Source organism: Balaenoptera ricei, chromosome 19, assembly GCF_028023285.1.
Source record: "Balaenoptera ricei isolate mBalRic1 chromosome 19, mBalRic1.hap2, whole genome shotgun sequence".
NCBI classification, from domain to species: Eukaryota; Metazoa; Chordata; class Mammalia; order Artiodactyla; family Balaenopteridae; genus Balaenoptera; species Balaenoptera ricei.
Window position 1 is genome coordinate 16,157,272 of NC_082657.1, and position 25,291 is coordinate 16,182,562.

The following is a 25,291-nucleotide window of genomic DNA, read 5'->3' on the forward strand; positions in this document are numbered from 1 at the left end:
GATGTTTTATGGTCCCTCACGTGGTTTGGGTATGATATAAGGTAGCTATTAATATGTATCCTGGCAACGTGGGCAATGTGGGAGTAACAATTTTTTATAAATCTTGACTAACAATGATTCAGGTTTCCAATAATCTGGTCACTTGTATCTATTAGGATGGAGTAAGACAGATGTACTTAGGAAGTTCAGGTCATCTGCCTCCTGACATACTGAGTAAAATAACGATTCTGATTTTCAGATTCAACTTCCCTCTATGGGTCAACACTACCAGCCAAGCTGGATGGGGGTGAGGGGTATCCCAAGCCGCAGTCAACAGACACATTAAGGTATCCTCTTAGTTTTGTCTTAGCGTCAGGCTTTATTTACTCTGTTGACTCCAAAGCTGCAAAAACACAGGAACAGAGTTAAGAGCTAAGTGAAGCATGTGAGATTAAGGAGAAAAAAGTAGTTCAGGAAAATGCCTTATGACTAAAATCTTTGTTTTTCCTACTGTGGTTGATAAGCAGAGGCAATTTTTTTTCTTTTTGGCCGTGCCGCACAGCTTGTGGGATCTTAGTTCCCTGACTAGGGATTCAACCCGTGCCCTCGGAAATGAAAGTGCAGAGTCCTAACACCGCTGGACCACCAGAGAATTCCCTGAAGGCAATTTTTAAATGGTGTACAAACATCTGGTGCAATTCCTTAGTAGATATGGTATATAACATCCTTTTTAAAAAGGGGTTTGTGGAACTTCATACTAGAAAGGACTAAGACTCACGTATTTAAGTGATGGTCATTCCTCCAAAACGGCTAATAAAAGATACACGGTAATGTTGTGGCATTTAGCTGAGTTTAAGAGTTGTTTTTGTTTTTGTTTTTTGGCTGCACCGCATGGCATCCAGGATCTTAGTTCCCCAACCAGGGATTGAAGCCTGCACCAGGGATCGAACCCATGTTCCCTGCATTGGAAGCACGGAGTCTTAACCACTGGACCACCAGGGAAGTCCTTAAGAGCTTTTTAAAAAGCAGTTTAAAAAGTCAACCTCAAATGCTGTATTGCTGATGTTCACCACTCAAGAAAATTTTAAAACATTATTTATATCAAGTTACATTGTGATGAGGGACTAAATAATAAGTATCTTCAGGAAGGATTGGTTTACACAATAGATTTCTGCCCGGAGTCTGAACCACTTTTTTCATACCCATCTCATCCTCTCCACCTTTGTAAAAGAAAACAGTAACTTGATGGGGAGAATCCCTTCACAGTGTATACGTATATCAAATCCTCATGTTGTACACTTCAAATATCTTACAATTTTATTTGTCAGTTATACCAGAGCTGGAAAAAACAAACAAAAAAGGTGTATTTGTCAAAGCAGGGGGAGGAATGAAATAATCTGCAGGTTAAAACTGAGATCCAGGTGTTGGCATTTAACTCGAATTGTGAACATTCTGGGAAGTTGAATGGTTTCTCTTTTTAAAAATGAAATAATCAAAAACTTTACTTTTAATGCATATGCTGTTCCCATGGAAATTTACAGGACAGGAAAATGGTCATTCCAAAGTCAGTTTATCTGAAAAACACAAATTATATGAAGTCTGTGTGTGTATCCTTATTTAAACTAAATGTTCTTAAAAATTTCTAAGCTCAAATGATATGTCACAAAATAGTGTTAGAAACGTGTAGACCATAGAGTGTACACTATATCATGTAAAAATAAATTAAAACAGATTTGGATTATGCTGTCATTTTTAATTTTAATAAAATAGATAATTTCATACTACATAGAGAGCAAGTCCATCCACTCATTGATAAAATTTTAGAAATATTTTCTATAAAAAGTTTAGTAGCTGATTGCGAATGAATCCATTAGAACATGATTTCTATAGGTACAGTGTTCCCATCCTCACCCCCATTCTTGTTAATTTTGAGAAAATTTAAAAATACAGAAAAGTACAAAAAATAAGACAAGATATCCATATACCACAATCCAGAATTAACCAGTATTTCAATATATTTTCTTGCAGTCTTTTTTTTTTTTAAGAGAAATGAACGTTTATATATAAAACTGAAGTCCCCTCTAACCAATCCAATCCCCCCCTCTCCCACACGCATCCCCTTCCCTTCTCCACTCTTCACAGGCAACCACTATCAAGAGTTTGGTCTGTATCCTTCCAAACCATTTCAAAAACATTTAAAAAACATACATACATATATGTATCTATTACCAATATATAGCACTGAAATTTTGAGGGAAGTTTTATTCAGATTTACAAAACTCATCGTATTATATGTCATTCTGCAACTTTATCTTTCCCCCTCAACATGATTTTTGAGATCTTTCTCTGTAATACATATAGATCTCATTTATTACATTTTACAGATATACAGTATTCCATCATAAGTATTTTCCATTTTGTTGCTGATGGGCATTTAAGTTGTTTCCAATTTATGACTACTACATATCATGCCACAGTAAATAGCCTGGTACACATTTCCTGAGCATACAAACTCAGAGTAGAATTGCTAGGTGTTTTTCAATTTGCTGTAAGGAATGTTTCCCAACTCCCAAGGTCATAACCATTTTAGTATATAGCTTTTTCATATTACTGTTTTTAACCTAACCCCCTTGGATCTTACCTTTGTGTATAGTTCTTGGTTTTTTTTTTCCCCTTGGAGAACAAATTTCCTCCAAATCAAATCATTTTTTAAATAGTCCCATTATATTCTCATCTCGTGATGCCATTTCTATATTATAAATTCTAATAAATGCATAGGTGTTTCCAGAATCTCTTCTGTTCTGCTAAATCAATATCATAAAAGTCTCTTCCTTCCTAATACTTGCAACCTTTTTTTTCTTTTACATTGGTGAAGAGCTCCAGATCCATGCAGATGGCAATGTTAAACATGTTTTCCATTCCCAATTTTAGTGGAAATGCATCTAAAGTTTCAGCATTACCTTTGCTGTATGGTTTTTTTTTTTTTTTTTTACTGAATATTATCATACAAATGTCTTTCTCTTCAGGATGAATTCTCTGGTGTCCTTTAAGTTTTTAGCTTTTGTTTCTCTCATTTGTGATGCTTTCCTTCAGAATGATTATTTCTGATATGTTATGAGATGTAAATTCCTGATGAACACCTTTCATGATATCCACAGGTTTTTAATGAGTATGAATTTTCTGGTGTCTAATATGGTGTGATTTCTGGCTGAAAGCTTTCCCACATTCACTACATTGATAAGGCTTCTTACCTGTGTGTATTCTCAAATGTAGAGCAAGGGTTGAGAATTGAGAGAAAGCTTTCCCACACTCATTACAACCATAGGGTTTCTCACCTGTATGGCTTCTCACATGCACCGTAAGAGATGAACTTTGAGAGAAGGCTTTTCCACATACATTGCATTCATAAGGCTTATCACCTGAATGAATTCTCACATGTACAATAAGTGACGTTCGCTGAGAGAAGGCTTTTCCACATTCATTACATTCATAGGGTTTCTCTCCAGTGTGAATATTTTGATGTTTTATGAGGTACTTCTTCTGACCAAAAGCTGTTCCACATTCACTACACTTAAAGGGTTTCTCTCCAATATGAATTTTCTCATGCTCTGTAAGGTTTGACTTGCCACTGAAGGTTTTCCCACACTCCTTACATACAAAGGGCTTCTCTCCTGTGTGAGTTCTCTGGTGTCTGATGAGGTTCGACTTCTGAATGAAAGCTTTCCCACAATCCTTACACTCAAAAGGTTTCTCTCCAGTGTGAATTTTCTGATGGGTAAGAAGGTTTTCCTTCTGGCTGAAGGATTTTCCACATTCATTACATTCAAAAAGCTTCTCTCCAGTATGGGTATTTTGATGTTTAATAACATACTGCTTTTGGCTGAATGCTTTTCCACATTCATTACATTCAAAAGGTTTCTCTCTATTATGAAAATGCTCATGCTCAGTGAGAGTTGATTTGTGGCTGAAGACTTTCCCACATACCTTACAGGCAAAGGGGTTTTCCCCACTACAAACTCTCTGCTGACTGAGGTGTGACATCTGAATGGAAGCTTTCCCACATTCACAAGATTTCTCTCCAGTATGAATTTTTTGATGAATGAGAATTTACTTTTAGCTGAAGGTATTTCCACATTTCTTACATTTGTAGGGCTTCTCTGTGTATGACCTTTCAAATGCAGAGTAAGAGATAAGGTTCAAGAGAAAACTTTATCATACTTAGTACCTTCAAAGCTTTCTCTTCAACTCTAAATTTTCTAATACTCAAATGAAGTTTTGTTACATTCACTGGTTTCTCTCCAGTATGAATTTTCTTCTACTCAATGAGATTTGTTATCTAGCTAAAGGCTTTTCAATATTCCTTAGAAGCACAGGGTTTCTCTCCAGCCTGACTTCTACATTTATGAGGTGCAACATGTGAGTGAAAGTTTTACCACATTCAGTAAATTCATAGGTTTTCTCTCCAGTATGAATGCTCTGATATCATATGGGGTTCAAAATTTTTTAAATGAAGGCATTTCCACACTGATTTACACCTAAAAGGGGTTATTACCACAAGGAGTAAGCTGTGGCAGGATTTCCAAACTAATTGATGATTCTTTCCTACACAACTAAGTCTAAATTGTGTTTCAAACTCTTTCTAGGTTAAGTTGAAAAAGGTGTTGCCTTAAAAGATATAAGGTTTGAGATCAGAGGAAGTATTTTTCCAATTTTCTTATATTCACTGCTTTTTTCCTCAGTCTGTACTTTACTGGAGCTGGATGCAACTTGCCTCCCAAGTCTTGTTGCCTCTCTATCTGCTCATCATCTTCTCAGGCTTCTTCTAAAATGGAGTACAAAGAATCATCATTTAAAGGAGTCAATGTGCTTAGAACTGTGGCTGGCACATGGTAAGCACTCAATGTTAGCTTTATGTTATCATCATTATTTATGAATTTTCCCATTACTAGTAATAAAATTTCAGATTGTGCTTTTGGGGATGAACTCGGGTAGCCCCCCTCAACAGTATGAAAGAATCCTCATGACCAATGTCTCCAACTAAATTTTGAGAAGGAAACCCTTATAGAGGACCCCTGGTTGAAAATTAACATTCATATGTACATAAAGCTTAGATTATTCTTGAAAAATAATCTTTCTTATTTCATAATCCAGCAAATTGAATATAACAAAAACTGAGGAATTAACAAACAGGATAAAGAGATGACCACATAAAATTAAGAAAGTCTACCTGGGATTCCTAAGAAATGGAAAAAGGAAAAATCAACTGCTTCCTTCTAAAACTCCATTAAAATGACAAGAAAAGGGAAAATGGTACAAACTCACAAGAAAAAAGAATATGATAGCAGACATCAATACACACAGGTGTTAACAAAATTTTTGGTAACATGAAGTACATGGAAGATTTTCAACACACAGAAGAGCTCAGGAAGTTCAAATAACATAAAGGTATTCCAGAAGAGGATGCCAATGTCAAGCAAGCCAATTTGTGCCACAAAATATCAGAAAGACTCAGGAAATGAAGGGAAATCAAGTATCTCAAAAGAAGGAATGAAGGATGGTTGCTGGGTGGAAAAAGAAAAGATTGTGTGAGTTGCAGCTGGACCTCTACTGTCAGTCGGGAGGACAAAGGACCACTACTCTGTAAGAAATGGAAGTTATTCTTTGCAGAAATTTAATCAGAGTAGCTCTAGTCTCAGGGACACTCAACAAATGAGATGACAGGTGCTATACTGAAATCAATGGGATCTATATGCAATATGGTGAAACCTCCAGTTCCATTATGCAGCTGATGCCAAAAAATGTTGGCAACCTGTGAGCAGGATATGAAAGGACCCTTTTCTGGACAAACTGAAAGGCCAGTGAAAAACTTAAATAGGATGCCCACCATCTAAGATGATACCTGTTGCTTGTACTCATTTTTTTTTTTTTTTTTTGCCAAAACGAAGTACCTGGCCACACCTGAGCTCATGAGAGGAAGGCAGTATAACGCTTCTGCAGGAGGAGACCCTGAGTCCATGAGGCATTCTATTTTTCATCCACTAAAGCCTACCAGCTGACTAGAAGCACCCAGGCACGAAAGAGCTTACGTTTTAGTGAATCACTCTTAAGTATGACTGTGCAGCCAGTGTTCCACACACATTAGAGGAACCCCACTAACATGACAGATCAACATTGAGAGAAAAAAGAAAGTCTAAGGAAATAAAGGTAAGGCACAGCAAACAACAAAACCCTAAAACCAATCACAGTTATGAGAAGATATTTTATCAGTGAAACAATAACAGGATTCTGTAAGCAAGAAGCAGAAAGAAAAAGTTCCCTTACAAATTAAGACTGGGGTTGAGGGAGTGGTGAGGGGGAAGGTGGTAAAGTAGACTGTATTACCATTTACCAATAACAGGGTCTCCTAAGTGCAGAGGGGTCATACCGTTAATATGAGCACAGGTGACAAGTGTCATTTCCTGGTAGAAGTTTTGTTTGTTTGTTTGTTTGTTTTAGGGGGGCACGCCTCGGCTTGCAGGATCTTAGTTCCCTAAAACCAGGCGTCCAACCCGGCCCCCAGCAGTGAAAGCGCAGAGTCCTAACCACTGGAATGCCAGGGAATTCCCTCTCTAGACTTCTTTTTTTCCCTCTCTTTTTTTCTTTTTCTTTCTTTCCTTTTTTTCTTTGGCCACACCACGCAGCATGTAGGATCTTAGTTCCCCGACCAAATATCGAACCTCTGTGCCCTGCAGTGGAAGTGCAGAGTCTCAACCACCTCCAGGGAAGTCCTCTCTAGAATTCTTAAAAGGCCCACTTGGTACCCCACACAATGAATAATAAAGATGCATACCTAGACACATCACTGTGACATTTCAAAACAGAAAAGAGGCCATAAATGTTTTCAGAAAAAAGAACATATATCATTCAAAGAAAAAGGAATCAGAATAAAATTTCCCAACAGAAAGACAGGAAGTTAGAGATAAAATTCTGAGAGAAAAATTTTACGCTTAGCCTATCAATCTAATAAGACAGTCAAATAAATCCATTTTTCAGATATGCAAATGCCCCAAAATGCACCTTTCCTCCCAGGGTGGTACTAGAAGATGTGTTCCACCAAAATTAGTAGACAGAGAAGGCAACAGATGTAGAATCCAAATAAGAGGGGATGCATAGGGGAAAAAATGAAGAAAATCTCTATGATAATGGTGATGAAAACCTATAAGTAAGAGCTGACTATCAAGTCAGAGTACAGCCAGTCTAGACTGAAGCAGGAGGACAAAAATTCTAGAAGTAATATCTCTAAGGGGAAAAATGGAAGGAGATTTCCCAATGCATTTGACCATGTGGAAACAAGTATTGAGAGGGCTTTGAACTATTCTGAAGAAACTCCAAGGGAGTCTGTGCTAAATATAGGAAACCAAGCAAGGAAAAGCACTTGGGCAAATCATCTAAGTTGTGAGCTAAACCTAGCCACTTTTCTCATGAAGCACCATTTTTTACTTTATTTTATGGAGCACCACTAATTTACTTTAAATAAATTAATAAATGCCTTACAAACTATGGTTATTAAGCCTTGGGTATTGTTTGCCAGGAACTTCCTTCAGACATAACAAAGTAAGACATCATCTTAAGGAAAACAACTGACAGTATATGTTGCCAATGATAGAATTCGAGTTTCAAACAAAAATTAGAATTTTGGAAAACCATAAATCCTCCACCATGAGACTGATAGCTTCCCAATACTTAAAAAACTTTTCTAATGAGACTGGTGATGTTAACAAACTGTGATGTTTTGATATTGTATAATGAGATACATCAACATTTGAAAGATCTCCATAATTCAACAGACAAATGCATATCATTACAAAATCACGCATGGGTAAGAGATCCATTCAAAGTTTAAGACAAACCAATGGATTTTATGTAAGAGAACAAAAAAATGTGTTTCAAATTTCACATTATGGCTAATCTTAAAAAAAGTGATCACTTGTCAAGTGTTGGTATAGTACCAAAGAATATTCACAATTATCTGAAAAGGCTACTAAAATACTTCTCCCTTTTCTAACTACATCTGTGTGAAGCCACAATTTTTTAACATACTTCAACCAAAACAACAGGTTACAATAGCAGATTCTGCTATCTCCTATTAAGCCAGACAATAAAGATATTTACAAACATGCAAAACAATGCCACTCTTCTCACTAAATTTTTTTATTTTGGAAAATTGTTATTTTTATTAAGAAACGATATAAGTTTATATGTAATGGGGTTTTTTTAAAATTAATAAATGTTTTTAAAAGTTTCCATTTTTTGTTAAATAAAGTAAATATCACAAAAGTCCACATAATAAACCAAAACTCTTTGCGGGTCCTCAAGTTTTAGGACTGTAAATTTTATTGCTATTGGGTACTGGGTTTCCTTCTGTGGTGATGAAAATGTGATAGCGGTGATGACTGCACGACTTTGTGAATATAATAAAAACTACTGAACTGTATACCCTAAAAGGGTAGATTTGGTTATCTGAATTATATCTTAATAAAGCTGTTATGTAAGAAAAAGAAAAAAAAAATGTGAAGAGTTCCTAAGACTAAAAACTTTGAGAACCTGATGCTCAAAACACTTCTCATTATTCATTCCACAAATACCTTCTTTCCTTACTATGTGCCTGGCACAGTTCTAAGCTCCAGGGATAAACAGTACTGAACAAAACCGACAAAATTTTCTGCACCCATCAAGTTTACATTCTAGTGGACAGAGACAAATAATAAACAAATGAAGGAGATGGTTTGTTAACAAGTTTTAAGTGCTATGAGATAAAATTAGGGAAGGGATAGAGTTTCAATTTCAGATGGAGCGGCCTCTGAGAAGGCAAGATTCAAGACATGAAGGAAGAAAGAGTGATCTGGAGGAAAAGCATTCTAAGCAGTAGTTAAGTAAGTTCAGAGGCCCTGAGGAAAAGCCTGCCAAGCATGTTAAATATGCTATCAGTGAGTCACAATTACACATATTATGTTCCTTATGTCCTTTGGCTTAGCCTGATCCCCTAGTTTTTACACTTCTTAGAATCCACAGAACCTCCTGGAAGCAGCTCCAGTAACATGCTCTTAAAAAGACTTCTCCAATCTTGTCTCTTACTTCTAAACATCTTTCCCTTAACTACTAATCACAATCACATTCACTTTTCTTAAAATAAGTGTTTCATATGAAATATTTTTAAACCCAAATTTGTATGTAGCTAAGTCTTAACATGCTAACTATAATCTGAGATGCTGGATTGCAGTAACAGCTCCACTCTTTTCTTTGGATGGCTGATAGCAATTATTTTTTAAAAATAGGGGGCATTACCAAGGGGGAAAAAAGGAGGGGAGGAGAGTTTAGAGTTTAAAGACTAAAAAGACAACAACCAAACCCAAAGTTTAAACCTTGACTGGATTCTGGTATTTTAAAAAAAGCTATAGAGGGACCTCCCTGGTCGTCTAGTAGTTAGGATCTGGCGCTTTCACTGCTGTGGCCTGGGTTCAATCCCTGGTCAGGGAACTGAGACCCCACAAGGCTCGAAGAGGCCAAAAAAAAAAAAAAAGAAAAAAGCTATAGAAAGTATTCTGGAGATAACTGGGGAATCTGAATATGGACTACTACATAGTATCAGCACATTATGACTAATCATCTAAGGCGTGATAATGGTATTTTTGTTATATAGAGGGATGACAGTATTTTTAGAAAATGCTTAATTTTTTAGGAGTGAAGTGTCATGCTGTTTGTGTGCTGTAATGCACACAATACACATGCACTGGGATACAGATACATCAAGAACACGGCAAAATACTAACTACTGAATCTATGTGGTGGGTATAGAGGAGATCACTGTACTCTTCTTTCAGTGTTTTATGGTGTTTGAAGATGTTAAGAATTGATTAAAAAAAAAACCTTCCACAATAATAATTCAGATTTAACAAGTTACCACATGTGTAATCAAAACTGCAAACAGAAAATATAAAACATGGGCCTTCCTTTCAACAAGTTCGTAAGATATCCAGACATAAAAACAAAAAAACACGTAAGATGGTATTTACTAAGGACTTTTGAATTTCTGTGGGAAATGTGTAGTAGGATGGACAATCAGAGGGGAGATCAAAAAAAGAGGAAGTAACAGGTTTAAATAAGCAGGAACTGAAAAGGTAGGGTATTTCATAATCAAAGGCCAAGATTCAAGTAATTTTATAGAAAGGAAATATGTTCACATTTATATTCACATGGTTAACATGCCCTCTCTTGATGAGAGCAAAGTATATCTTTTAAAGGGTTTGACTGACCATATCACAAGGACCATAAGAAAAGAAATAATCCAGACCTAATTTGAAAATGGTTTGAAGTAACGTCTGGACCTGAAATAATGAGCTGAAATCTCTAATTTGCGTAGTATATTAATGATTTCACAGTCTGACACGATGAAAATGAAGTCAATTGGACAGTTGTTTATCCCGTAAACAGGTAAAATTATGGTGGGCAAGACAAAAAGGCTGGAGGTGCCAAAATAAAAATTGGTATTTATAGAAAGAGTTACTTCTAACTTCAGAATGAATGAGTCACTTTCTAGGAATTAGTTTATAAAGGGAAGGAGGAAAGGCAGAATGCAGAGTTCCAGAAGCCACCTCCAGTAAGAGGATGAGGGGGGAAGGGCACAAAAGATAAGGAAACACTTAAGACAGAAAAAGCAACATCTCAGGCCATCAAAGCACCAATCAAGCTTAAGTGGGAGAGAATTCCTAGAGGAGGGACTCAAACATAACATAAATAGATGCTTTCTTCTAAAATGATAGACATCTCTGCTCACTTTATGCCTGTGAAGGAGAAAGATAAAGAGGAAAAAAAAAAGGGAAAACTGCATTGTTGATAAGAGTAGGAAGTAGCTATAATTCTAATGTCTTATGAGAAAGGATATGAGTGGGCAGCTGCCACTGCTGTTTTTAGGAAGAGCTCTCATGCACAATGCTCTCCAAAAACAAAAGGCACAGCTTCAAGGGCCATTATCACCACCTCCTTGTTTCTAACAACAGAATCCAGGAATGTAGGCTGGATGCAGGAGACTTGGTGGACACACTGGCATCCCTGAGTGGTAAGAAAAGTTAAGACTGAGCAAGAAAATGCAGAGACACCATCAATGAATAAATCAGCTTATTAGTACAGCAGAACAGAAGTCATCACAACTTTCTATCTCCCTCAATTCCTGACTTGTGCATCCAACTGTCTACCTGAATATGCACTTAGATGATGGACCAGTAGATATGTCACAATTAACGAGTCCAAAAGAAAACTCTTGATCTATCTCCCCAAATTCCTGAAGTCTTCCTATCTCAGTAAATGGTAATTCATCTTCTTCCAGTTAAAGAGTCATCAACAACTCTTCTTTCTCTCATAACCAACATAAAATAAGTCCATCTTGTCAGCTGTTCCTTTAAAATATCTTAAGAATCTGACTATGTGTCACTAAGTACAATTACTACCTAGATTACTGCAATAGCCTCCCATTAATCCCCTCTACCATGTTTTCTTTATAGCAGCCAAACTGTAATTCTGATCTTTTCACTCCTCACCTCACACCCCCCCGCTTTTTTCCCCAAATATTTCATTTTTATTAGAATATTTTTTTTTTTTTGGTGGTAGAGCATATTACGATCTCAATTATCCTAACAGGCTTTTAAAGGAAAGCAGTTCTGGGACGTCCCTGGTGGTGCAGTAGTTAAGACTCCAAGCTCCCAACTCAGGGGGCCTGGGTTCAATCCCTGGTCAGGGAACTAGATCCCACATGCATGCCGCAACTAAGAGTTTGCATGCCACAACTAAAGAGCCAGCAAGCTGCCAACTAAGGAGCCCACGAGTAGTGCCGCAACTAAGGAGGACACGAGCTGCAATTAAGGAGCCGGTGAGCCACAACTAAGGAGCCAGCAAGCCACAACTAAGAACTGGCACAACCAAATAAATAATAAATATTAAAAAAAAAAAAACAAACCAGGATTCCTTCAGGTTCACATGCCTGGGAGGAGCAGGAGAAAAAAAATAAATAAATAAATAGGAAAGCAGTTCTATCTGCCAAGGCGAGAAGAACCAATGTTTAGAGAATGGTTACTAAGCAGAGAGGAGTAGAGTGACTCTTCCTCCATATATGTCAGCGAACTTGAATACGCTCAGCTTTGATACCTTGCCAACTTGCAAAGCGTCTAATGGTGGCTTGAGCCACAAGGGATAACTGAATTATGGTATTTAACAATATTTATTGCTTGACTACTGGCTTCATACAATTTGGTGATTTACCTCAAAACCCTTTGATGGTCTACCAAAATCACTCAGAATAAAGGCCAAAGTCTATGGTTTAGACTGTTAACCTAACCAAACTTATTCTTACTCCCTTTGTTCACTCTGCTCCAGCCCACTGCCCTGATCATTATTTCTTGAACAGCACGCTTCAGCCTCAGGGTTTTTAAGACTTTTTGTTCCTTTTGGCTGAATGTTCTTCCACCAAATACTGCATGCCCCACTCTCATACTCTTAAATGCCATCCTCTTAACGAGACCTTTCCCTGACCAACTTATTTAAAATTATAACCCCCAACTGGCCCTCTCTATGCCAGTTTTCCTTGCTTTACTCTTCTGCATAGGACTCACCACCGAATATATCTTTTACCTATTTATTCATAGTCTGCCTTTCCCAATTAGAATATAGGCCTCAAGAGGGAGGAATTTTTGACTGCTTTGATCACTGACATTTCCCTAGTAACTGAACTGGTGCCAAATACAAATCATTCAGTAAATATTTATTGAATATACAAATATACCATGTTGGTAGAAATGTAAATTGGTTTACTTCTCTTGAGAACAATGTGCCTATTTCTATCAAACCTATAAATAAACATAACTTTGACCCAGCACTTCCACTTAGAGTAAATTATGATGTAACTATATCTGCACATCTCTGCAAAGCAATATAAACAAGTATATGCACTTGCATCTTCAATTGCATAAGCCTGGAAACAACCTAAATGTCCATTAGTACGAGATAGGTTAAACAAATTAAATGTTGATAGAGAAAAAAAGAAAACTATGTACACAATAGAATACATACCACCATTTACATGAAACGGAAAACTGAGGGCTTATATATATTCATATTTGCAGCACAGATACATAATATATGCTGGTTTATTCATAGACTACCTCAAGAAGGATACATGTGAAACTCTTAAAAGTGACTGCATCTTTGAAAAAGAACTACAGGACTCAGGGTCAGAACAGCAGACTTTTTCACTGTATACCTGATGTTCAAAAATTTTTACAAATTCATGTATTACATTAAAAAACAAATACTGACTCATACATCCATACACACATACACAGCAGAAAGGCAGAATTGACTTCTAAGGCAAAAACTTCTGAAAGAGGCTCATGGGGGCAGAAGGGAGGGAGGCAGGAGTTTGTTGATGTATAGTGGGGGCGTTGGATAAGAAGACAACAGGAAGTGTGATTACAGATGTAAAATATAATGCTGAGGCATTTAACCACTGAAAGAATGAGAGAAATTGGTAAGTAATAAAAAGGAACCTAAATATCAGATAATATATAAAGACTTAAGACATATAAAAGAATGCACAAGGAAAGGAGTCTATACACATCAGGGGATATGAGACTGAGGGTATCATGAAAGAGAGAACAATCACACAGATGCAGTACAAATGAAGTGCGAAGTGCTGACATGCAGAATAAAGGTAAGACGGGAACCTGGTCCTCTAGCATCTGATTAAAGGAGTAGACTACTAAAAGAAAAAATGACTGGAAATGTCCTTCAGGTTTCTAAAGAATTCGTATCAAGTGATACTCTAAGACTAGGGCCTGTAAGAAAACATACTTAAAAGCATTTCAGAGGTGGCAATGCTGACTGAACAACTGTGACCCGCCTGGTTGTGATGCACTCACCTGGACAAATTTCCTTTACACTTCTTTCTCCACCATCCAGATTTCGTCTTCTTGCTTCAACAGAAGATCACATACATCTTGGCCAGCTTATAACCTGCTATTGGGGAAATGACACAGCACTAGAATGTTAATGCTGGAGCCAAAGTTCTGTCCTAGAACTCAGGCTGAGCCCTGGGGCCTCCTGGCCTTCCGAAGGATGAGGAAGGTGCAGTCTCCAGGAATGCACAAGGAAGCGACCCTGTGAAAAAGAACAAAGTAATGACTTTTTGTCTTAGAGATTAAAGCACACACAACTAATATGAGCAAAGGGACTATTTGGGTCCTGAATTTCAAAGCCATACACTCATTAAACCTTTTAAGGCTCCACACATCCAGAAATGGAGGAAGAAAGAGGGAATGTATTTTGAAAATTTGACCTCCATAGGAAAAGCTGTTCATACCTTACATGACTGGCTGCTACTGTTCTCTAGCACCACATTCCTATGTAGGCCCCTAAGTGGATTTTAACTGCGGCCCTTATTCCTGGATGAAATTCAATACTCATATCTATGACTATAACAACATACACCTAACAGAACTAAGCCACATGGATAAAGTTGTTCTTGACAGTATTCAGGAATAAAAACTGAAGTTTACCTGGAGTCCTAATATTTACTTTGCTAGCAATATACTCTGAAAGAAACTATATACTAAAAATATCCTGTAAATATATGTTCATCCACACATTCAAAAAAACATTTTTAAGAACATTATTCAGACAATGGACAAAATTTGAATATGGATTTTGAATTAAACAATAGTATTGGCATCATATTTTCTGATTTTGATTACTGTACCATGGTTATGTATAAGAATGTTCTTGTTCTTAGAAAATTTATGCTGAAGTATTTGCAGATAAAGGGAGCATGTATACAACTTAGTCTCAAATAGTTCAGAAAAAAAATTTACACACATATTTGGAGAATAAGAGAAGGAAAAATAAAGCAATAAAAAAGTAAACGATTGGTGAATTTGGGTAAAGGGTATATGGGACTTCTCTGCACATGTACCCTTCTCTAGAAAGGGTACATGCAACTTTTCTATAAAATTGAAACCATTAAGAAAGAAAAGCAAAATCCTAAAAAAACCTAAGTTACTACTTATACACTCTATCTACTATGTGTGTTGAGAAAGCTTGGTCACCAGCTTGTACTGGGGTGTAGCAGATGGAAGGCTTAGAGCCTACTTTAAACAGTAATGTACACAGAGATAAACATGAGAGGGCGAGTTGCCTAGAAACAGCCTGCAAAAGGAGATCAAGTTTGATCTTCTGGACATTCAGAGTGTCAGGTTTCTGAGGATCATGCAGGCAAGTATATCCATTACACAACTGCATATATAAATTAGGAGCTCAGAACAGCCTAGAATGGAAATGGGAATTTGTCAGTTGTCAGAATATCACTGCTGTTGAAGACAGGTGGAATACTACTGTGACTACTTATAGAGAACATACACAGAACGTGAAGATGGTCAAGGACAGAATCCTAGGAACACCAAAGGTCAAGGACACAAGGAAAGGTTTCACAGGAGCATGGTCGCTGCTTAGTTTCAATCTTGCAAATACTTTTCCTGAAAACCATATAAAACATCAAGAATAATGGGGTAATGGGGAGGGTGGAACAAGGGGGCAAGAAGCTAATCCATACACTACATCTGTAGTGAAACTAGTAGGGAGAATTTGTTAACTCTAAATTATTTGTAAGTGCGGCCCAAAAACCCAAAATAGCCGAAGTGGTACAGGAACCACAATAGTGTAATAAGTGTAGCAAGAAAGACTAGATAATGGCGAGAAGTCCTTGAGGTAACAGATCTCAGAAATAACTAGCAAATATTCACTCTCAGAATGAGGGATTCACCCTGAGTGAGAACTGTTGTAATGAAGTCTAATCATGAACAACAAGACTAGCAACAAAAGAAAAAAAAAAAAAGCCAAACCCCCAAACTCCATATATCTCTGCCAAAGGGAAACCCAAACAGGAGGCCTAAAGAAGTTACAAAGAAGCCTAGGAAGAACTCGAAATGCTGAGGGAGAGTCTCAGGACTTACGGAGTTCAGAAATCTGCAGCTAGTATTTCCTTCCAGAACGAGTAGGCCTTACCCTAAGACGGAACTAATGAAAGCAAGACCTAGATTAAACAGAAAGAGACTGCAGGGAAAGCAGAAAGAGCAGGCTTAAAAAGTACTTGGGGGCTTCCCTGCTGGTGCAGTGGTTGAGAATCTGCCTGCCAATGCAGGGGACATGGGTTCGAGCCCTGGTCCGGGAAGATCCCACATGCTGCGGAGCAACTAAGCCCGTGCGCCACAACTACTGAGCCTGCGCTCTAGAGCCCACTCGCCACTACTGAAGCCCGTGTGCCTAGAGCCCTTGCTCCGCAACAAGAGAAGCCACCGTAGTGAGAAGCCTGCGCACGGCAACAAAGAGTAGCCCCCGCTCGCCACAACTAGAGAAAGCCCGCACACAGCAACGAAGACCCAACACAGCCAAAAATAAAATAATAAATAAATAAATTTATATATTAAAAAAAAAAGCAAATGCATCATCCTGGAAGGCAAGTACTATGAAGATTTATGGGAAACAGAGAGATGGAGATAAAAGTCTGCCTCAACCAGGTTAGGGTCATCTAGCCAGAGAAGGTGTGGAAGCCCTCTGCTTTTAAACACTAGAAGAGGCACATGAGCTTTGAAGTATAGAATGCTACTATGTTTCCTTTTTCCTGGTACTTGTCTATGAATATCTACCTCATACAAACATGAGAAACACAAAATATTTTGTCTGTGTCCATACAAGGATGCTTTAAGGAAAACAGTGGCAATGAACAGCATAATTTTCCAACAGTTAAACTCACCTGAAAATTACTGCCACAAGTAGATTAAAAAATGAAACACAATGTAACAAAATTAATTTTTTTAAAAAGACATAAAAACTTTAAGAAGCAAGCAAAGCTATAAAAAGAACATAAAAGATAAATGGAGAAACTGATTTAAGAAATGGTCACCCAAAAGGAGGAAATGAAAAGAAAATAGGAATGGACATCTTACTTTTGTTATATTTGACTTTTTTAAAGACTGCAGCTGGACTTCCCTGGTGGCGCAGTGGTTAAGAATCCGCCTGCCAATGCAGGGGACACGGGTTCGAACCCTGATCTGGGAAGATTCCACATGCCGCGGAGCAACTAAGCCCGTGCGCCACGACTACTGAGCCTGTGCTCTAGAGCCCGCGAGCCGCAACTACTAAGCCCGCGTGCCACAACTACTGAAGCCCGCGCGCCTAGAGCCTGTGCTCCGCAACGAGAAGCCACGACAATGAGAAGCCCACGCACTACAACGAAGAGTAGCCCCCGCTCGCCACAACTAGAGAAAGCCCGCGTGCAGCAATGAAGACCCAACACAGCCATAAAATAAATTAATTAATTAAAAAAAAAAAAAGACTGCAGCTATCAGAGTTTAGAGGGATTTTTATTTCCTTGATTAATGTGATCTTTCCTGGTTGTTGTATCTGAGGCATAGCAGTGGTCTCAGCCTTAAACTTTTTTGTTTCTGCTCACATCCCCAGAGACCTAGGCAACATGGGTAATTTATACATATATAGGTAATCATAATCTATATCTGACCACGAAAGCCAGCATCTTATCTAATGCAAAAATATTGAAGGCATTTCTATTAAACTCTAAATAAAGGTAAGGATGCCCACTGCCTCATTTTAAAATATAATTATAAACAATAATTCAATAAATTAAGCAGGGAATAAAATTAACTTATAGAAATCAACAAACTTTGGGACTTCCCTAGTGGTGCAGTGGTTAAGAATCCGCCTGCCAATGCAGGGGACACGGGTTTGAACCCTGGTCTGGGAAGATCCCACATGCCACGGAGCAACTAAGCCCATGCGCCACAACTACTGAGCCTGCGCTCTAGAGCCTGCGTGCCACAACTACTGAAGCCCGCGTGCCTAGAGCCCGTGCTCCACAACAAGAGAAGCCACCTCAATGAGAAGCCCGCGCACTGCAACGAAGAGTAGCCCCCACTCACCACAACTACAGAAAGCCCGCAAACAGAAACGAAGACCCAACACAGCCAAAAATAAATAAATGTATATATATATATATATAAAAGAAATCAACAAGCTTTATATATAACACAATGACTCCATTCATAACAGCAATATAAAAGATAAAGTACCTAGAAATAAACTTAGTAAAAAGTGCCTAAAACCTATATGAAGAAAGTATTAAAACACTCTAGAAGACCCAAAAGTAAACTGGAATATATACAACACATATCATGTACATGGACAAGAATATTTAACATTATAAAAATCTAATGTCCCTGTCCCTAAATTATTTTACAAAATTTAATACAATATCAGTAAGTTTTTTTTCTAGAACTAGACAAGCTGATTCTGAAGTTTACAAAGAAAAATAAACAAGAATTAGGAAACTGAAAAAGACAAGCAATAAGAGAAGAGTAACTATAATAGATATTAAAACAAAACTATAAAACATCTATACTAAAAAGATAAATATTGGTACACGAATATAGGCTGGAAGATGGATGAGAATATAAAGTCCAGAAATAAGACCAAAAACATGAGAATTTAGTATATGATCAAAATGGAATCTTAAAATAGTAGAGTTAAGGCCTTTTAATAAATGGTGTTGGAAGAACTGGGTAGCCTACTGGAAAAACATAAACCTGGATGCAAACCTAAATATCATACACGAGGATATGAAAACCCATAGAAATTATAATCTTTTAAGGATTTGAAAGTATAGGTGAAACCTGTAGTGCGAAAGGCTTTCTATGACCATATATGAAAAGACTGATAAATCTATTACATAAAAATAAAAACTACCTGATTCCACATGGTTTAAAAAAACAAACCACTGTGAACAATATCAAAACACAAATTTAAAACTTGGAAAAAAACCTGCAACTCATTTCACATAGGGCTAACCTTTCTAATGTAATTTAACAGCTCCTAGAAGAAAGAGATACCCTATAGTAAAAGGAGGAAAAGGATATGAACAGAGTTCCCAGATAAGTACATGTGGCCCTTAAACATATGGAAGATACTCAACCTCACCCATAATAGAGATGTAAATTAAACCTACACTGAGATACCAATTTTCACTCATACCTTTGGCAAAAAAAAATATTCAACTCTACATTCTGATGATAAGGTTCTAGGAGGAAAGGTGTTCTTGTAGATTGCTAATGGAAATGAAAGTACTTAGCCCTACGTGCAATTCTACTTGTAGCAATCTACTTTGGAGATAATCTTGCATAAGTACAAAATGACACAGATGAAAAATTATTCATTACCGCAGTAACAGCAACAGATTGGAAACAACCCAAATGTCCAAGAGCAGAATCAACTACGGTACACGCACACAATGGCATCTTATTTATAAGGCAGTTAAAAAGAAAAAAATATATATAATCATTAATAAAGGATATCTCCAGGACATATTGTTAAGTGAAGAAAGTGAGGAACACAGATGTACATAGTATATCTTTTACGTAAGGACAGTGGGGGATAGGAGGGAAGAATAAACATACACTAATGGCCCAACAAACAAAAAAAATCTACTTGAAGGATAAAGAAACAAAAAAACAAGAAACTATATTTAATTGGGACAGAGAAGAATGTGATGGGGAGGGGAGCAGAATGAGATACCTCTATGAGATATAGTTTTTGTTGAATCACAGAAATGCATTATTTACTTTTTATATGATAAAATTCATTTTTAAAAAAAGCAATCCCTGAACTTGAAATTGAAACAAATGAACTCAACTGTACATTAACCTGGTAACATAATTCCTCAAAGAAAGGATTTATAACAGAGAACTTTGACTACACATCTTTAGTGGGATGCATTCTAAGGACAAAAATAGCTACAAAGAAAATTTTCACATGATACAGTATGTTTATGGTTACTACTATCAACATTGTTATTTTTGAAACCATTTTTTTTTATAGTGCAGGATAAAGCAAATAATCCCATACTTATATTAACCTGTTCCAAAATTTTTACTATAAAATACAATTAGGAGCTAAGTATGAGGTAAAAATACTGAACCATTTAAACTGAATTATAAATATTAATATGAACTCATGATTTTTCAAAATGGGTTTTCTAGTTCCGTCTCTGAAATGGCCTTGAAACAATGTTACCTCTGCAACAATAAAATAACATCCAGGAGCTTCCCTGGGTCTGCCCACCAGTGCAGGGGACATGGGTTCGACCCCTGGTCCGGGAGGATCCCACATGCCGCAGAGTGGCTGGGCCCGTGCGCCACAGCTACTGAGCCTGCGCTCTGGAGGCCACAAGCCACAACTGCTGAGCCCGCATACCACAACTACCACAGTACGAAAACTACTGAGGCCCACGCGCCTGGAGCCGGTGCTCTGCAACAGGAGAGGTCACCACGATGGGAGGCCCGCGCACCATGGCGAGGAGTGGCCCCCGCTCTCCGCAACTGGAAAAAGCCCACGCACAGCAATGAAGCCAAAGAAGCCGAAAGTGGGGGGGCAGGGGGGAGAACGAACATCCAGCACCCAGATCTTGGTCTCCAATACCACTCTCCAGTAAAAGGAACCAGAGCTCCTTGAAGAAACAGCTAATTCCAAGTCTGGGAGGGAAGGTACAAGATGGGCCTGGAGTGCAAGATAGCTTTCAAAGTTAAATGGGGGCAAGTTAAAATGAGACAGGAGTTAGCATGAAGGAACATCCACTGACTAAAACTGTGACAATATGACTATCAAAAAGAAAACTAGCTGCAGTTATTAGAGCACAACTTTAAAATGATGCTTAAAGAAAAAGCCAGGATAAATTTGACACAATTTGAGGTAGCAATCAAATAAACGTAAAAGGAATGAAAAAACTAGAAAATCACTTTGCAACCTTGAAGAAATTATTGATTCCGCTAGGATTATTTATTGGTGTTAAAACCATTCATTAAATGATTGATGGGGAATGGACATCTGTACCGTGCCAAATTATGAAACCATACAGATTACACTTTGGTCATAAAGGGGAAAATACAATCACTAATGGTGGACCAGTCATATATTTCTCTCCTGACGTTATGCAATTTGAAGATCACCTCTGATGTAGTCTGACCCAAAACAGGTCACAATTAGGATTTTTAAAAAATATCATCAGAGGCTCTGAATTAGAACCATGAGAAAGTAACCATCACAGAAATCAAAGAACAAATCTCATGAAGGAGGCAGTGATGAATTTCTAAGGATGAATGTAACCTGAACAAAGAACTCTAACTTCCTCATTCCAGTTACAAAAGAAAATGTCAAAAAAAAAAATGCTTAAACATGGCAATTAAAAAACAGCATCTACATATCTGAATCTTTCAGAAATTTTTACCAGAAACAGTAAAAATGACTGTACTGTTTCTGAGGAAATTTTTTGTCCCTTTCTGAATTTTCTAAAAATTTTTATTTTATATTGGAATATAGTTGATTAACAATGATGTGCTAGGGCTTCCCTGGTGGTACAGTGGTTAAGAATCCACCTGCCAATGCAGGGGACACGGGTTCAAGCCCTGGTCCGGGAAGATCCCACATGCCACGGAGCAACTAGGCCCGTGTGCCATAACTACTGAGCCTGCACTCTAGAGCCCACAAGCCACAACTGCTGAGCCCACATGCCACAACTACTGAAGCCTGCGCACCTAGAGCCTGTGCTCCGCAACAAGAGAAGTCACCCCAATCAGAAGCCTGCACACCACAACAAAGAATAGCCCCCGCTCACCACAACTAGAGAAAGCCCGCATGCAGCAACAAAGACCCAATGCAGCCAAAAATAAATAAATAAATTTATTTAAAAAAAAAAAAAATGATGTGCTAGTTACAGGTGTACGGCAAAGTGATTTAGTTACACCCATACAAGTATCCACTCTTTTTCAAATTCTTTTCCCATTTAGGTTATTATATTGAGCTGAGTTCCCTGTGCTATACAGTAGGTCCTTGTTGGTTATCTATTTTAAATATAGTACTGTGTACATGTCAATCCCAAACTCCCAATCTACCCCCCCCCCACACACACACACTCTTTCCCTCTGGTAACCATAAATTCATTCTCTGAGTGTTTGCTTTGCAAATAAGTTCATTTGTATCATTTTTTTTAGATTCTGCCTATCATATATTTGTCTTTCTCTGTCTGACTTAACTTCACTTAGTATGATAATCTCCAGGTCCATCCACCTTGCTGCAAGTGGCATTATTTCTGAGAAAGTATTATTCTATAGATAGTAATAATAGTACTACTTAAAATTTATCCCGTATTACTAAGTAATAAGGCACTATTCTTTAGAACTCCTGGATCTACACAACTACTCCATGAATCAGATACTATTATTTTCTCTATAATACTGGATGAGAACCTGAGGCACAAGCCAGTACCTGCCTAAGGTCACCAAAGTACAAAGTGGCAGAGGAAAGAGTCTGGTTCTATGGCCTATGTCCTCCTTTTAAAAAAAAATTACTTTGACTTTTGAATATATACTAAACTCATATAGTCAGGGGGAAAAAAAAACATAGAAAGCTATTTGCCCTTGTCCTATTTATGCCAGTACCTCTACCCGCAACAGAGGTAGCCACTCTTACTAGTTTCTTGTGGATCTTGTTTCTTAAAGGAAACAAATACAAGTATATATTCTTATCTCTCCCCTTTCTTACTCCAAATGAAGCATACCATACATTCTGCATCTTGCATTTTTCACTTAACAATACAATTCTGGAGTTATTTCAGTGTCAGTATATAGAAAGCTTCCTCCTCATTCTTTTATAGAGCTGCAAATTATTCTGTTGTATACATACATTATAATTTTATCGAACCAATCTCCTACTGATGGGCATGAATTGTTTCTAATCTTTTCCTATGTGAAACACTGCTGCAATGAACAACCTTGTACCTGTATAACTTCATGTAAATTCAGGTACATTTGCAGAATGAATTTCCATCTGTAAAATAAGTCAAAAAGAAAATACATTTGTAGTTATCATACATAATGCTGAATTGCCCTTCATAGGTCTGCTTCCTGCTAATACCAATACTATTTTAATTTCTGAGGATTTAAATTGTTACTGTTGGGGGAATTCCCTGGTGGTCCAGTGGTTAGGACTCTGCGCTTTCACTGCTGAGGGTGCCTGTTCAATACCTGGTTGGGGAACTAACATCACAAAAGCCCAGGGGAGTGGCCAAAAAAAAAAAAAAAAAGTTACTGTTGGGCTCCGACCTCCCCACACCCCAACTGCTTTCCTTTTTCAGAGTTTTACTAGCTATTCTAGCTTGTCTATTTTTCCATATTAAGTGCAGAATCAGCTTACCTAGGTCCAAAAAAAAAAAAAAAAAAAATCTGTGGATACTTTTATTGGGATAACATTAAATTAATAAATTTACTTAAATTTGCACACACTTCTTTAAGATGTCTTCCTATTGAAAAACACTATATTTGTTCACATCTTATGTTATGCCCTTTAGCAGTATTTTAAAGTTCTTTTCCAATAGTTTTGCACATTTCTTAAGTTTATTCCTCAATTTTTAAAAAACTGTTCTTGTAAATAATGGTTGTCTTCTATTATACCTTCTAACTGGCTGTGGTTTGTCTATCTGAAGGCTACTGATTTGTAGATATTGATTTGGTACCCAATTATTTAAAATAACGTGAAGGATAACTTAAAGTGGATTCCTTAGACTTTTTCGTTACTTCACAAAATCCATACAACCTGGGAACATCTCCACGCATTTAGGAGTTAGGACAACTAACTAGTCCAGACTCATGGATAAACACTGCAGGAACTAAGTTTTTTTCAAAGAACGAGGGTAACCGTGCCGAACCTAGAACCCCAAACCCTTGACTCCCCAGTCCTCGGCCTTCTGCTCTATATGACACTGCTTCTCAAAATGTAAGGCTGATATTTACTCTAAATTAACAGCAGACCTATTAAAGTACCCCAAAGATCAGGATATTTGAGACCGTTTGAAGCAGGCTCCCCCTAACAAAAATTTCCTTTGAAATATTTTTGCTTGTTTAAAAAAAAAAAAACCACGGTGATTTGCATTCTACCCCAATTAAAAAGAAACGCGCTTTTATACAAAAGTCCACTTAAAAAATATTTACCACTTAGCTTTTATCCCCCTTCAAATCTTCAAGTAAATTAGATGTTCCAGGAAGACGGCACCGTTATTATCAGCACTTTCGACACGGGAAGTGCCGCTCGGATGTTATTCTCTCAATGCTGGTTTCCTACATCTCTCTCTCTTAGAAGCAACCATACACAACGCTGCACCCCCAGTTTCTCCCTCAATAATCTCAAACATCCGATCAAACTTGCGGTCAAACTCAGGGTCATGCAAGCTCGAACCCTCCTCAGAGGCCCCCACCCCCACCCTACATGTAGGCCAGAAGCTCTTAAACCCACTCCCCACCCTCGCGCCGCACCCCAATAGATCTGGAATCCTTCTCTTCATAACCTCCCAGACCCCATCGGCCCAAGACACCCACGTCCCACCTCCTATTTTCGCGCCACGTGGACCCAGGGGCCGGACTGACCCGCGGACAAAGACCAAAATGTCCACTCGGTGCGCTGCGCCTGCGCACTCCGAGGCCGAGTGAGCACTCCCAGAAATCTCCGCGATGCGGCCCGCACGGTCGCCGCGGCCAAGCGCAGGCTGGTATCTGATTACCTTCTATCGACAGCACCACCGCTTTTCCGGCCTTGGACTACATTTCCCTTAAGGCTTTGCTGGTCGACATTCTATGTCTCTCCGTCTGTCTTTCCCACGCGAACTTGGCGGCCTCTTCCTGTGATTATGAAGCTCTCAGGGTGAGTACTTCTGCCTTGGAGGAAGATCAGCTCAAGCCTGGTGGGAGGTTTGGAGCCGGAACCCCAACCCCCTCTTTGAAGCCTCCCGAGGGCAGCGTCAAACGAACCAAGCCCATACTCTGAGGTATGAGGACGCCATTTTCTCTGTAGCTGGTCTGGCTTTGGACTACATTTCCCAGAGTCCACAGCGGCCCAGCGTTACGTCTCTCTTGACGTCGTGGCGAGGTCGTTAGCTCCGCAGGGCCCCGGACGCGACCACGGGGAGGCAGAAGGTGAGGGGTCTGGGAGTCCGGGGCGGGGACAGGGCGTGTCCAGAGAGCCTTGGGTTTTTGCGCGCTGGCGCGAGCGGGCTAACAATACACGATTCTGAATGTGTCTTTGTGTGTCATGGTGGTGAGTAGATTGTGCGACTGTGTGTGCCTTAGTGGGTGTGAGATTGTGGCTGTGTATAAGGCTGTGGAGGTGTCTATGATCGTGT

The 25,291-nt window shown here is 38.3% G+C and overlaps 2 protein-coding genes across 9 annotated transcripts in view; one reads left to right on the top strand and one right to left on the bottom strand.

The window, feature by feature from the left end:
• Positions 1-1,283: 1,283 nt before the first annotated feature.
• Positions 1,284-24,961, bottom strand: ZNF146 (zinc finger protein 146). Of its 8 annotated transcripts, none has more exons than XR_009499240.1 (4): positions 24,499-24,607; positions 22,899-22,947; positions 13,926-14,163; positions 1,284-1,553 (listed from the first exon to the last, which is right to left on the bottom strand). XR_009499240.1 is itself a non-coding variant. In XM_059906309.1 (4 exons), exon 4 carries the CDS (start codon positions 4,018-4,020, stop codon positions 3,142-3,144), a length of 879 nt encoding a protein of 292 aa, XP_059762292.1. In that variant the 5' UTR covers positions 4,021-4,801; positions 13,926-14,163; positions 22,899-22,947; positions 24,674-24,961; the 3' UTR covers positions 1,712-3,141. The 8 variants fall into 8 exon arrangements, 7 of the variants coding, with proteins under 7 accessions (XP_059762292.1, XP_059762291.1, XP_059762293.1 ...); XM_059906309.1 differs by lacking the exons at positions 1,284-1,553; positions 24,499-24,607 and adding exons at positions 1,712-4,801; positions 24,674-24,961; XM_059906308.1 differs by lacking the exon at positions 1,284-1,553 and adding an exon at positions 1,712-4,801 and having other exon boundaries at positions 24,499-24,604.
• The window catches only part of ZNF565 (zinc finger protein 565), a 31,731-nt gene continuing 31,096 nt past the window's right edge, over positions 24,657-25,291 (top strand). Inside the window, exon 1 of the mRNA XM_059906302.1 lies at positions 24,657-24,813. The gene's annotated coding sequence lies outside the window, so the exon portion shown is untranslated. The remainder of the gene's footprint in view (positions 24,814-25,291) is intronic.